Below are 13,959 nucleotides of genomic sequence, written 5' to 3'. Positions count from 1 at the left end.
ATTAGCTCTTTGTGCCTCTTTTTTGCAACTACGGTGAGAATATCCTTGTTCTTTAGGTAATTGAACATTACAGATGAAGCCATCGCAACATTGTTGGTGGCAGTATCGGCGTTTTCATTATCAGTTATTCTTATCTATTGGTTTGATTTTTCGGGAGTGATTACTCGTATTAGTGTATTGCGGATGATATTTTCTTCATTTTGATCAATCGAATTTTCTTTCGCAAATATTGCCTTAAATTTAGTTTGGTGTACGAAATTGATTTCGGATTCAAGTTGTGTGACTGGTAGCGAAATATAGGGTGAATTGGCTGATTTTTGGTCCAGCTTCTAAGATACGGAAGGAATTTTCGATTATGAGGTGGAGGATAAATAGGATGTAAAATGGAATATCGATAAAAGGTTGTCCATTTTTAGAGTTGATATGTGTAAATAACGATTGTATTTGGGGGGCAGCAAGGGTTTTCATTCATTTTTGGGATTTGTTGACGGTTAATGTTAGAACCAAATTTTTAAAGCGCTTTTTTCTAATTTGAAAAAGTGCGATGGGTCGGAAAAAGGGGGGAGGCGGGCCATCGTTAAGGATTACGATATTAGATGAAGTTGAAGCATATTCGGCTTTAACCCTCGTAAATACCCACTTCTAATGATTCATTGGCAGTTAAATTAACAAAGCAGTTGTGTGAGATCAGACGACGAGAAGGACGAGCGTTGTATATACATACAAGCTGACATTAAATTATTTTATTTGTTGTAAAAGAGTATAAGGCTCCTAATAGTGAAGAAGTGACAAAGTTCGGAGAGGTAGTCGTTTGATTTCCAACACAGGTCACCAATTTCAAGGCCGCACAATGTTATTATAACCTTGTTTAATCTTCCTAGGTTTAGAGCTTTATTTTTTTAAATATTGCTGATGAGGGTCGACTACTCAGATAATTCATAATCAACCAGCATCTCAAAATCAGTTAACTCCGCAGAGTTGAAAGTATTTTCTGCATTACCATTGTCGTTGCTGTAGCAACTTTGATGTTGTTGTTGTTCACCGGTCGTCTTCGTCTAGCTCATCTAACGGTAGGCCCAGGAAACTAGCTGTTTCAATGGGTTGGGTCCAAAGGGAGAGGGGTGGTAGATGAGTGTGTTTAATATGGCATGTGAAAACGTGGTTAGTGCCGTGCGGGGTGCCTTCACATGCTGGACATATGTTTAATATGTCGGGGTCGATTCTGGATAAGTAGAAGTTTAACCTGCTACAATATCCAAAACGTAATTGTGTCAAGGTTACGTGGGACTCTCGGGGAAGTTGGAACTCTTCGTCTGCGATTGGTGGTGGTTGGACTCCGATAACGGCATTCGTGGGTCGGGAGGTTAAGAAGGTGGTGAGAGTCTCCCGATGAATGTCGTTTATGGCCTGTCTGTACACTGTCTGATCCAGTAACTGTCTGTTTGTTCTCTGAGATCTCGTCCGCGTAGTTGAGGAAATGCCTCCTGATGTGCCTGGGAGGTGGCTCAAGCTCGAGCAGGTGTCTGCATGGGTGAGGCCTGCAGTAACACCCCAGCAGAAACTGCTTACTGAGCAGTTTGTTATGCTCCTTAACAAGCAGTAATTGGGCCTCGTTATGTAGATGTTGTATAGGTGACATCAGAAGGCATCCTGTCACGGTCCTTAAAGCAGTGTTTTGGCAGGTCTGAAGCTTCGTCCACTGCGAATCACTGGTTCCAGGCGACCAGACAGGCGCAGCATAGTTTAGAACCGGTCGGCCTATTGCTTTAAAAGTCGACAGCAACATTTCCTTGTCTTTGCCCCCCAAGTGCTGCCGGCGAGCGACTTGAGAACCTTGTTGCGATTCTGTACTTTAGTTGCAATAGCGGTTGTATGCGCTGAGAAGGAGAGCAAGTTGTCAAGGGTAACTCCCAACATTTTAGGGTTGTTAACCGTCGGAATTTGTGTATCATCGACTTTCAGCTTGAGTGAAAGCAACTTTACTCAGCGTCGCTTAAACCCATATTTTCATATGCCATATTTCATCTATGTGCAATTTCTTCTTTTTGTTTTATATTTAGATACTTTAAATCTATCACTAATAACTACGTTATTTTTCGTTTTGCAGGAAAAACCACTTTGGATCGGTACCGCGGCATAGTATTTCCGGGAGGCTTTAGCTACGCCGATACTTTGGGTTCGGCTAAAGGTTGGGCCGCTAACATTATGTTCAGTGATTTGCTTGCTCCGCAATTTCAGGCTTTTAAACGACGAAATGATACCTTCTCCCTGGGCGTGTGCAATGGCTGTCAGCTTATGGGCTTAATTGGATGGGTGGGACTTGACGACTCATCTAACAAACAAGTTATTGATGTGCCAGACGTTGCCGTACTACACAACAAATCTGAACGGTTTGAATGTCGGTGGGCAACCATTCGTGTCGAGGATAGTAATTCAATGATGTTACGTAAATTGAAAGGCTCTATTTTGGGTTGTTGGATATCTCACGGCGAGGGTAGATTTTCATTCCGTACCAACGAAGTTTTAGATTCATTAAAATCAAATCGCTGTGTTGCCATAAGTTATGCCAATGACGATGGCAAACCAACGGAATTATATCCATTGAATCCAAATGGAAGCGTGGACGGCATAGCTGGTCTGTGCTCCGAGGACGGCCGTCACTTGGCATTAATGCCACATCCAGAACGGTGCAGTGCCATGTTCCAATGGCCCTATGTGCCAGCTGATTTTAAAGTTAACTCTAAAGAGAGCCCATGGCAAATAATGTTTAACACGGCCTATGATTGGTGTACGAAAGCATAGAATGTACAACTGATATCGAATACTACTTCTACAAATAAAGTGATGAAAAATTAAAAGAAATTAATTTGTATCAATTTAGAGTTTTAAACACAAAACAACCTACTTAAATACTTATTAGAAATACATTTACATTATATCCATATGTAAATAAATAACAAAGTTGTAGTTATATATTTATAAGGTTATATCTGTTATATCTGTAGGAGACATTTAAGATAATTTGATTTTGTGTGAGGAGAATTCATATATCTTGTGTTCCAATCGTGCTCGTTAATGTGTATCACTTTGTAGCCCATCATTTCCAAATGTTTTGTTCTAAGGTGTTCAGATCCACGCAGCGCCGTCAAATCATTTTTACAAAAAGAGTCTAGTCGCATCAGCAAAATCGCCACCCTAAAATTGAATCATTTTTATTTCATAGCCAATATTTTTAATACACGAAACTCACTTCGTAATGCGGCCTAATAAAGTAGTTTCTGCAGGCACGGGGATAGGTTTGCGATTTTTATCGAAATGTATCACGAAATCGATCTACGAAGAAATAGGGCAGTCAGAAGTTAAAAAAATAGCATGTTTTGTAAAACGAAAGTACTAACTTGATATCCGTAAGGTGTTATATGATTGCAGGTGAAGAAAGTCTCGTTGCTTAAAATCGCGGTTAGGAGCTTTTTCACATCATCCCCAAATTTACTTAGATTTTTAGGCTCTAAACCGTAAAAGAAATAATGAAAAGAAATACAATTTTACCGCTTTCACTGTAATTTAATCAAACGACCTAAAAATATATATACGGGCGGGCTGTTTCTGCAATTCCGAGTGAATTTAATGGAAATTGTCTGGCAATTGCCTTGAGATTCAAGCGGAAAAGAATTACAGATCTTGCCCGTTATTTCTATTGAAGAACAATTCGGGAAACTCCGCACTATAGTGTTCAATTCAATCGGCGAATATCGCAAACGATAGAACAATGAGCTGTAAGAGCTTTACGGCGACATAGACATAGTATAGCGAATAAAGAACCGCTGGATAGGTTATGTCGTCTGAATGGATACAAATGCTACAGCTCTGATTCGATGCGATACCAGCTAGTGGTAGCAGAGGAAGAAGAAGACCTCCTTTGCATCGGAAGGGTCAGGTGGACACGATAAAGAAATAACGCGTGCTTTGTTAAATTCAGCCAAAATGGCTTAAGCAGATCAAGAAGAAGAAGAATCGGCAGATGGGTACCAAGTGATTTTTCAGATGAGGTCAGCGAACATCTGTCAGTTAATCTTGATAAAGTTGAGCCGGCAAGATAGTAACCAGAACAAAAGTGGCTGGTGATGCCATGGAAAAAAAAAATATTTTGCCTTGCCATCGTTTTGACTTTTTTTAAGAACGGAGCATTTTTGGCGAATCTGTTAAGTCAAAGGTTTTTTAATTATTATAGCTAATTTGTACGAACTGATAAAATGTCCATTGTTATGCAAAAGTTTCTTAGTATTTTTTTCGATCAAGTAGCCCATTTCTTGTTTTATCTTTCATTAATTTTATATTATTAGGAAAAGAAACAACAAACACATATGACACATATAGACTAGCAAAAAGGCAACATATAATGGTAAACATAGGTCATCTGAACTGAAGTTTTCGTATATTCATTACACATTTTCGGAAATTTCTTTGTAAAATCACCGGTTAAAGACGTTGTCATTTCGCCGTTTCACAGAACGAGAATTGTCCTCCAGTAATCAGAAGGCAAAATGCAGCAATTTATTTCATGAAGCAATAATTAAAGGTGATTTAAGATTTCTGTGATTTTCACCCTGTATCGGCATCTTAAGCTACTTAATAAATTCGTGATGTCCTCTTGGAAAAGCTACTTTTTATTTCAGAGCAAATTCTAAAAAAATTTGTCAACAGCGTAGATGTGATAACTTTTGCTAAAAAACTTTCTTGCTTGACTTTCGCATCTTTCGATGTGCCTTACATGCAGTAAAGGCAAACATTCAGAATTACATTTTTCTTAACAATCTTCGGGGAAGATTTTATCAAATATGCCTATGTTTTTGATAACTATTTATTTTTGGTTGGAATCTTTTAACAGACCAAATATGCCAAAACCAACTTGGTTTTGTGCCAAAACGTGATGATGAATTTATTTAAGGCCAGTTTTCCGGAACTCGTTTAATTGTGGCGACTTTTTGAATTTAGTGTTTAAGCTTAGTTTTGGTTGAAGGAAGCAATAAGGATGCAACAAAATTCGTTGTTATATTTTATAATAAAAAATAACAGGTGTCCATTTTGGTTTACTTTTTTCGTTCGACGTTTCTTCTCTGATTCACAAAACTCAGATAAATGATTGAAAATAAGCGAAAGCACAAAATTGCATACCGAAAATTATCGTAATAACCCTTTAAATCCAGAATTACCGAGTTGGAGTTTTGTATGGATATTTGCGGATTATAAAGTTAAGGGGGGAGCCTGGTTTGTAAGGTCAAAAAAATATATTTTTTTTTCGTTTTAAGCGATTCCTAATATATTTTAGAATATTCATACAAAGTTACAGAGCCTAATTCTCAATATACAAGCCAAAGGTAGGCGAGCGTTAGGTAGTTACGCTGTGACCGGACAGCTATGGTACAAACTTTATCTTCTTTTCTCATTTTTTTGATTTCTTTGAATTGGCGTACATGAATGAAAAAAAAGTAATGAACCTTTTTAAATGAATCATAGCTTGTTCCCTTCAGTATTAAATTCTCTTCTATTTGAACTAACAAAATAGATAAAAAAAAATTTCAAGATTTTTATACCAAGTTGAAGTGAATTTTTTTTTATAGAAAGGCATTTTTTTCTTTAAAACCTCCAAAAAGTTGAAATTTTGGTATTTCTCTCAGTTTTATTAGTTCATCTAGAATAAAAAAATCATGATAATTAGAAATCCATTTGAATTTTTTGCTTTAGATAATAATTACGAGCTGTATCTTGTACGCCAGTTGGAAACTTCAGCGTTACAGCGCTCTACTAATTTCTATGTTAATAATTTTTTTTCAACTTATTTTAACCAGTACAAAAATTTGTTATACTTTTTAAATGTTCATTAAAAGATAGAAAAAACTTTGCAGTGCTAAATTAATTTTTTCCTTAAAAAAAAAAAAACATCGCAAAGAGATGCAATTTTTAGACCTCATAAACCAGGCTCCCCCCTTAAGCTAAAAGCGAGATAATTAGCATACATAAACATGCAGGCGGCCGCCGCAGCCGAATGGTTGGTGCGTGACTACCATTCGCAGAACTCTGTGAAACAACAAAATTAAGAAAAAGTTGTTTCTAATAGCGGTCGCCCGTCGGCAGGCAATGGCAAACCTCCGAGTGTATTTCTGCCATGAAAAAGTTCCTCATTAAAACCATTTGCCGCTTGGAGTTGGCTTAAAACTGTAGGTCCCTCCATTTGTGGAACAACATCAAGGCGCACCTCACAAATAGGAGGAAGTTGTAATTAATAATATATAAACATTTATATTATGACTTACGATTAGTTGTTGTTAGGCATAAGACTTAGGGGTAAGTATCGGGTGGTTTTTTAAGAGCTTGGGAAGTTAGAACGCGAATACAAAACATAAATATTGTTGGAAAGAATGTTTTAGTTTTGTATTATAAACTGCAAGATAATTTCATATCATTTATTTATTGAATATGATGCCCGGCCGCGGCTACTATGAGAAGCTATTTCGTTATATACAGCTGTATTCTTTTGTACCCCTTAGTTCCAGAAAAATAATCGCTTAAACATCGATTTACATGCAAAACAATTCGTATATATTAACCCATATATGTTAAAATTATACGACTTGGAGTGCTGCCAGGTACAATTATGGCTCAATTGTGATTGATCATAGAAAGAACTTGGAAAGTCTCCGTTCTAACGTCAACACATTTCTGCGAAATCAAAGCAAAATGAACCAAAATACAAATCAAGAAAGAGGAACTTATTTTCAGAAATTCAAAAACATAAACAAAGATGAAAGGTTTTTGAGGTGTTATTATCTAGAAAGACTGAATTACAGCATCCAAAACAACCGGCAGCCATAGGCTCCAAAATAAATAATAATAGGAGAAAAGAGTAAAGGTGAATTACTCATGACTATTAACTTACTTTTACTGAGTTGTGCTTCGAGGTAGTTTTGTTGAAACCAGGGTATATTTGCCTCTGGGTAATCCAGACAGATGGTGCGGTTTAATTGCATTATCAAGTTAAGTACTCGTTCCGGATATGTTGCCTGTATCCGATTAAGAATATTTAAATTAAATATAATTGTATTAACAAATACATAAAAGGTTATACAAATAATTACAAATACAAACCTTTGAGTAACACATATGAATCTCCTCCTCTATTCGCTGAATGAACTTGACGCAAAACACCATATCGATAAGACTTTTTGGCATCGATTTGTAGTAACTCAGCGCTAAACATGCCTGCACTATCGACAATCCACTCATATGCTTGAAGTCCCTAATGAGTTGAAATTAATTAAATATATGGGGCATTCTTCGCCAACCGGACACCCCCATCTGCCCAGAACAGTTTTTATAAAAAAAATGTTTCCCTATGCCGAAATAAAAGCTTATGTCATGTACTTTAATTTGTCATGTGGCACTTTTTAAATATTCAAGATGGACGACGAATATTGACATGATGCTCGGGGGTTTCTGGGTTCGCTGCTGAATATAAATATTGAAGGAAATTGCTGAAATTTGAATTTTTTTTTCATAATACAGGATTTTTTTCACAGTAAAAGTTTTTTTTCTTCTGGAGAATTGGAAAATCTTTTAATAATCACTTCCTTTTTGTTTGAGATTTGGAAGGAATAGCTTTTTAGTATTTCTGGTACTGGTGCTGCAGACTCGAATCTTTTGTTAAGCTTCCAACATATTTGTCAATATTCGTCGTCCATCTTGAATATTTAAAAAGTGCCACATGACAAATTAAAGTACATGACATAAGCTTTTATTTCGGCATAGGGAAACATTTTTTTTATAAAAACTGTTCTGGGCAGATGGGGGTGTCCGGTTGGCGAAGAATGCCCCATATATATTATATTATATGTATGTACGTGATTTATGTACATAAAAAGGTATTCAACATTATCACTGAATCCATCTCGAAAAAGCAACGAATATAATGCCTGCTGCGAAGGCGATGAAATTGGTGTCACCGAAATCGAAAAGTTCATATCCAGACTTAAATCCCATATCTTTTTTAGCTGAAGCAAAAGTAAACATAAAAATTTTGCGATTTAATGTTATGATTTTGGGATTTTTTTCAGATAAATTTTTTAACAAAAATAACTTTTGCATTTGTTTTTGTACTTGATTAGGAGATAAATTCGTTTAAAATTTCTAAAATTAGGTGTTGAAGAATGCAAACAGTAACCTCGAATGGCGATGTAGGTGAAATAGATATACATTGCATAGATTTTAATTTCAGATTCATTATAAATTTCCACATTGAAATTTATTTCGAAGTTTACTTCCACAGCCATTAAGGGGTTACATGGGTTTCGTGGGTTCAAAAAATCGATTTTTTTTGGCTTATTAATTTCTACATCTCAAGAATATTATCCTAAATTTTCAAGTCAATCCGAATAATAGTTTCGGAGATACAGTCTTTGGAAGGTGTGCGCTCCAAGCAACTTTTATTGTTACTCAAAACTTTAAACGCGTTTTTCTCGGAACCGTGTTTTCAAAGTCGGTTGTCAAATGTTCTCGAAAACTACTCAACCGATCTTGATGAAATTTTACACAGGTGTTCGAGATACAATTTACTCGAGCTTGAACGAAGGATTTTGTTTTTTTTTTCAATTACAACTATTTAAAAAAAAAAAAAATGTCAAGCAAATTTGACCGAAATTTTCATTTTTTTGGAAAAATGTCTGCCAAAATTCCAATTTTTACTTTTTTTTCTTTCCTTCGTTCAAGCACGAGTTTATGGTCTTAACTAAAACATTTATTTTTATTTTTTCATTTTTGATGATCCTGTCAGGAGTTATGCTGACAACACGGACGCACCTTTTTTTCGGGGGGTCACCGGAAATGACGTCACAATGGAGGAGTTTTAATTTGTTTTTTTGAAAATTTCAGAAATTATTCTTTAAATATGTATCTATAAGACAGAATAAAGTTTAAATTAAATAAATAATTTTTTACATAGAAAAAAAAATATTGAAAATATGCCTTTTTTTACCCGACGAAACCCATGTAACCCCTTAACAATGTCAATTCAAAGCATAAATGTTGAGCTAAACCTTCCATTTTCTAATTACATAGTTATTTCTTTTTTTTTTGCTAGTTTTAAAGCTGCTTTTCCACATTTTGCAATTACACTCTCACTACTTTTTTATGCACAATGTGAATCGTTGCGCCAAATTGTGGACATCTTTACACAAATTTCACCAAATATAAAAAGCTTTAATATAGGGGTTTTCAGTAAGAACGCTTCAACTTTTGAACTTTTTTGAATAAAACACACACGGTTTGACTTTTATATTAAGTATGAAATTCGATTTCTTTTGCATGACCACCGCGTGCACGTTTTACGAAGTCCAATCGTTGAACCCAATTTTCCACCACTCTTTTGCATAAATCGGCCGAAATTCCAGCAATTTCGCGTTCAATATTGGCTCTGAGCTCACAAATCGTCGCCGGCTTGTTACTGTAGACCAATGACTTCACATAACCCCAAAACGGGACGGCTTGTTAAATGGACCGTAAAATGGCCGTAATGCTCTTAAAGTAGCAGCAACAGAACGATTATTTTTATAAAAAATTTGCACGATTTGCAATCGTTGCTCAAGTGTGTAACGCTGCATGATGAAATGTATACTAATGAAGTTTACAAATGACAAGCGAAAAATAAAAAATATTGCGCCGTTCGCCCTCCCTATCGGAAAAAAGTTGAAGCGCACCTATTGAACAACCCTATATATGATTTTTGCGATTGAGGAAATAATAATGCTCAAATTTTCCGTGTCGTGGAAATTTTATACGAAAGTCTACGATTTCACATTAAAAGTGATTACTCAGAGAATTTGGAATTTGCGTTCTTAACTATTCGAGTTCGGCGATAGAACTTTCATAGATTTTCCCCACTATCAAGCCTACGATGGATTCAGTGATAGCGCCGATTGCATATATTTCATAAATTTAATATTTGACTCTTAAAATATTGTATCGCAGTTGCGTAACGGCAATTCTTATTGTTCTTAGGTTAAAAAAAAAAACTAAATAAATATTTAGTATTGTCCTACTGTGACCACACCAATATTTTTTGGTATGAGAAACGTTTAAGAATATTATTTGACGCACCTGAAAGCTTTCCAGTATACCTGGGCCGAAATTTGCAAAAATTTCAATAATAAAAAATCAACCTAGCGAATAGTTTTTTTTTTTTCAAATTATTTCTTATCACAAGCGCAACTTCAATATTTCCTTTTTTCATACGTATAAATAAGTGCCAAAAGAGCTCATGTTATATTTTTCATAAATGTCATTCCCTGAAAAAAAAATTTTTTTGCTTACACTTCAGGGAATGTACATATATATTATATATATATATATATATATATATTATTGGCGCGTATACTCTTTTTGGGTGTTCGGCCGAGCTCCTCCTTATTTTGTGACATGCGTCTTGATGTTGTTCCACAAATGGAAGGACCTACCACATTAAGCCACCTTCGGCAGATATTATTTTGTGAGGAGCTTTTTCTTGGTAGAAATACACTCGGAGGTTTGCCTGCCGAGAGGCGACCACTTACAAAATACGGTTTCTTCATTTTGGTGTTTCACGGAGATTCGAACCAACGTTCTCCGAATTTCAAATGCTAGTCACGCACCACACCATTCGGCTACGGTGGGCGAAAAGTTTACCTGCGATTGTTTTGCTAAATTTTCGACGTGAATTAAGAAGACAAGAATGCATCACTAAACTAAAATCATTATACGGCGAGCAAGCACCACCTTTCCTTCTTTTTCTTGATTGGCACAATAACCGCGTAAGCGATTTTGGCCGAGTTTAGCAAAGCGTGCCAGTCGTTTCTTTCTCGTACTAACCGGCGCCAGTTGGGCACACCAAGTGAAACCAAGTCCTTCTTCACCTGATCACTTGAGAAGGCGTCATACGATCATCCTTTAACACAGTAAAAAACTGGTATAATGAATTTTCTCGTGATCGCCGTTCGTTTACCGGTGAATTCCGGAAGGTCGTTCAAAATCAGTTGCTGTGCCAGAAAATAACGATACTGTGCGGAAATAGATTGAGCAAGATCGTCAAGTCACATACCGTGAGATTGAAGGGTCCTTGGACAGTAGTATGACGGGCGGCAATATGTTTGTGCACAACCACCTTGTGGTAAAAAGGATTGTTCCATATGTTGTTGTTGTTGTTGTTGTTGTAGCAGCATAAACATTCCCCGTGCATATACGAGGAATGCTGCTGAAGTGACAGTCCTTGGCCGGATATAAATCCGGGTCGTTCCGGTTACGTAGAACCGACTGTCGTGGGAACGTACACAAAGTACTTCGAAAATTGATTCAAATCAACGCAAAGTGTATTGATCATCATGACGTATATATATTTTGAAAAACAATAAAACCGTTTTCAACTATTGTTAGACTAGAAATATAAACAGCAATCCTCATACGTGCTAAAACAGTATTGAACAATATTGAACGAAAATTTAAAATAATTTCAAATTGAAATTTCGAATACTTATTACTACAATCAGTTAGTTTGCAATACATACCGTTTTAAAACCAAAGCGGCTGTATGAAGTACAGTTTCCGATTGTGGGGTATAACCAAGATTATAGGCACAGGTTAAAACCTTTTCCACAGTATCGCCAATTACATGTTCATGATGCTTTTCAATGTACGTGAACATTGCCTCTAAAGCAATGGGTGCAGTACAATTTGAGGCGTTGAAATTGAATGCCATTTCCCGTATTGTGCGTGAATTTATTTCACTATAATCTACATGCTTGTACCGCTCCAATGCTTCATGGTAAATACTTGCATTTTTTAGAGCTGCAATAGGAGAAAATAAACAACCAATAAAAGCTGAAAACAATTCTTATTTACATTTCCTATATCCAAGAGTTCGCACGATAGTATTTAAATCAAATATTGACAAAAACTTGTTTTCCAAATGTCGCCCAACGCAGTCTGTTAGTACACTATCTAAGGTGGCCAGCTGCATTTTTAGTACAGCGGGAATATTATTACGAAATCTAAAACATAGATTTGGATTCGTTTATTCATTTCTTATATAAGTTAAACCAAAAAAACATATATTGCAAATTACCTTAATTCCAAAGCAATGTGAATGCCACGACTTAGAAAGAAGCAATCCATTACGCTGAACTGGTTGGCCATGGATATGATCTTAGAAAGTAATGTGTTGGGAAACTTCTTCCAGTCAAAAGGCGTATGCCCATATGCCAATGTAAAAGCGGCTAAGCGGGCAAATTTAGAGGGCAATCGGCCATCTATATCGTTTTCTATGGCTTGCATAGTCAATTCGGACAGCCGCCGCTCCAAAGGAATAAATCGATATGTTCCACCCAAATTATTATTAAAATGCATATATCGATGACAGTGCCTTAGGAATCGTAAATTAGATTTCTCGTCGGGGTTTCTCTCCAATAAGTTTAGCACATTGCTCCAGTAAGCATCACATATCTTTGCATCAGATATCTTTAAGGAACGAATTATTTGAAAGCAGTCGCCAGCAGCATAAGAACTTTGCCAAGTTTCTGAAGATGATAGCAAATTTCTAAAAATATCTTCTATAGACTCTCGTCGATGTGTTTCTAAAAATGGCATATATGCAGCGAGAACGTCAGTCTTATGTTGAATTTGAACTAAATCCTTCATCAATGTACTTAAAGTATCAATTAAAGCCGCAGGTTCTAAATGATAACCGAAAATTCTACTTGCAGTTTTAAGATCCGAGATATTCAGCTTTGATAAATTATGTTGCAATAGAATCAAAAGTTCTCGAATATGTCTGCCGTTTCGTTGTGACCACACAGGCAAATTCAACAAATGCAGCAATTTTAAAATAGTTTTTGGAGATTGCTCCGTAATTGCTCCCTTTAGAATTAGAACATCTAATTTTGCTTTAAATTCTTCCAAAATGTCTATAGTGATCAATGATTGTAGATTTATCAGACATATTGAGAGCAAGCGGAAATCTTCTTCATTATTACATTGTTGAATATGAAACATTATATGGGGAATGAAGGGACCACAGACTGAAGGAACGTGGAAGTCATTTCCACAATTAATACCAACTGCGAGGCGAGATAGTGAAGGCAAGGCGATTGGATTATCTGTTGATGTAGTTATAATTTTATTCAATGTCTCCAATAGTAGCTGACGCATAAAGGCATTCGTGTTTGAAACTTCCAATCTACGCAGATATAGGTAACAACAGCTTTGTTCTTTGATACTCATAACTTGTATATGAGGTTGCAAACCACTTAATATCTCTCCTAATAATTCTTCTATATCATCATTCCTAAAACCATGAAACAAGTCTTTAAGGACTAGAATTGACTGGATAAAGTGTTGATGGTTTAATCTATGGCGAGATTCCTTTATAAATCGGAGCAACTGAAACAAGATTTAAGAATAAGTTGATATTATCTGCCAAGCCATCGAACCTTTACTTACTTGCTTCTCATCTTTACAAGAGTTAAGCTCCGATATAACTTCATCTGAATTTTCGTCATATAACAGCGACTTGAATTTAAAATTTGAAATTTCAGATTCAGATTCTGCTATTGGCTCACTGACATTATCATCCAATGCAGTACCACTTTTGTTCCACAGAGTTTCTGTCAATATCCCTCTATTTTTATTGGTAGTGGCAGAATATGTAATAAATCCGCGCCTTATTTCCTTGCTGTAGCGTTTATACAAGGTTACGTTTCGATTCACAATATACAAGCATTCACTATTTTGGTAGAAACGAGCAAACAACTGAAGTTGTCTTGTTCTAAGACTCAAAAACATTTCTTGCTGTCTTATATCAAAAATAAAGTAAAAAATACTTGTTTATTTAAAGCGTACTAAACCCAGGACACGGCATAATAAACAGCTGATAAAAATTGA

At 36.0% G+C, this 13,959-nt stretch overlaps 2 protein-coding genes across 2 annotated transcripts in view; one reads left to right on the top strand and one right to left on the bottom strand.

The window, feature by feature from the left end:
• The window catches only part of LOC128865079 (phosphoribosylformylglycinamidine synthase), a 17,924-nt gene extending 15,028 nt beyond the window's left edge, over positions 1–2,896 (top strand). The window contains exon 8 of the mRNA XM_054105026.1: positions 2,108–2,896. Coding sequence (XP_053961001.1) covers positions 2,108–2,802 — 695 coding nt within the window. The 3' untranslated portion in view covers positions 2,803–2,896. The remainder of the gene's footprint in view (positions 1–2,107) is intronic.
• LOC128865080 (uncharacterized) lies at positions 2,853–13,959 on the bottom strand. The gene is made up of 9 exons (XM_054105027.1): positions 13,519–13,959; positions 12,146–13,458; positions 11,923–12,071; positions 11,589–11,868; positions 7,147–7,297; positions 6,938–7,061; positions 3,399–3,508; positions 3,251–3,333; positions 2,853–3,195 (listed from the first exon to the last, which is right to left on the bottom strand). Exons 1-9 carry the CDS (start codon positions 13,858–13,860, stop codon positions 2,994–2,996), a joined length of 2,754 nt encoding a protein of 917 aa, XP_053961002.1. The 5' UTR covers positions 13,861–13,959; the 3' UTR covers positions 2,853–2,993.

This window comes from Anastrepha ludens, chromosome 5 (genome assembly GCF_028408465.1).
Source record: "Anastrepha ludens isolate Willacy chromosome 5, idAnaLude1.1, whole genome shotgun sequence".
Lineage (NCBI taxonomy): Eukaryota > Metazoa > Arthropoda > Insecta > Diptera > Tephritidae > Anastrepha > Anastrepha ludens.
The sequence above is the reverse complement of the archived record's forward strand: the minus strand, read 5'-3'. Positions and strand labels throughout refer to the sequence as shown.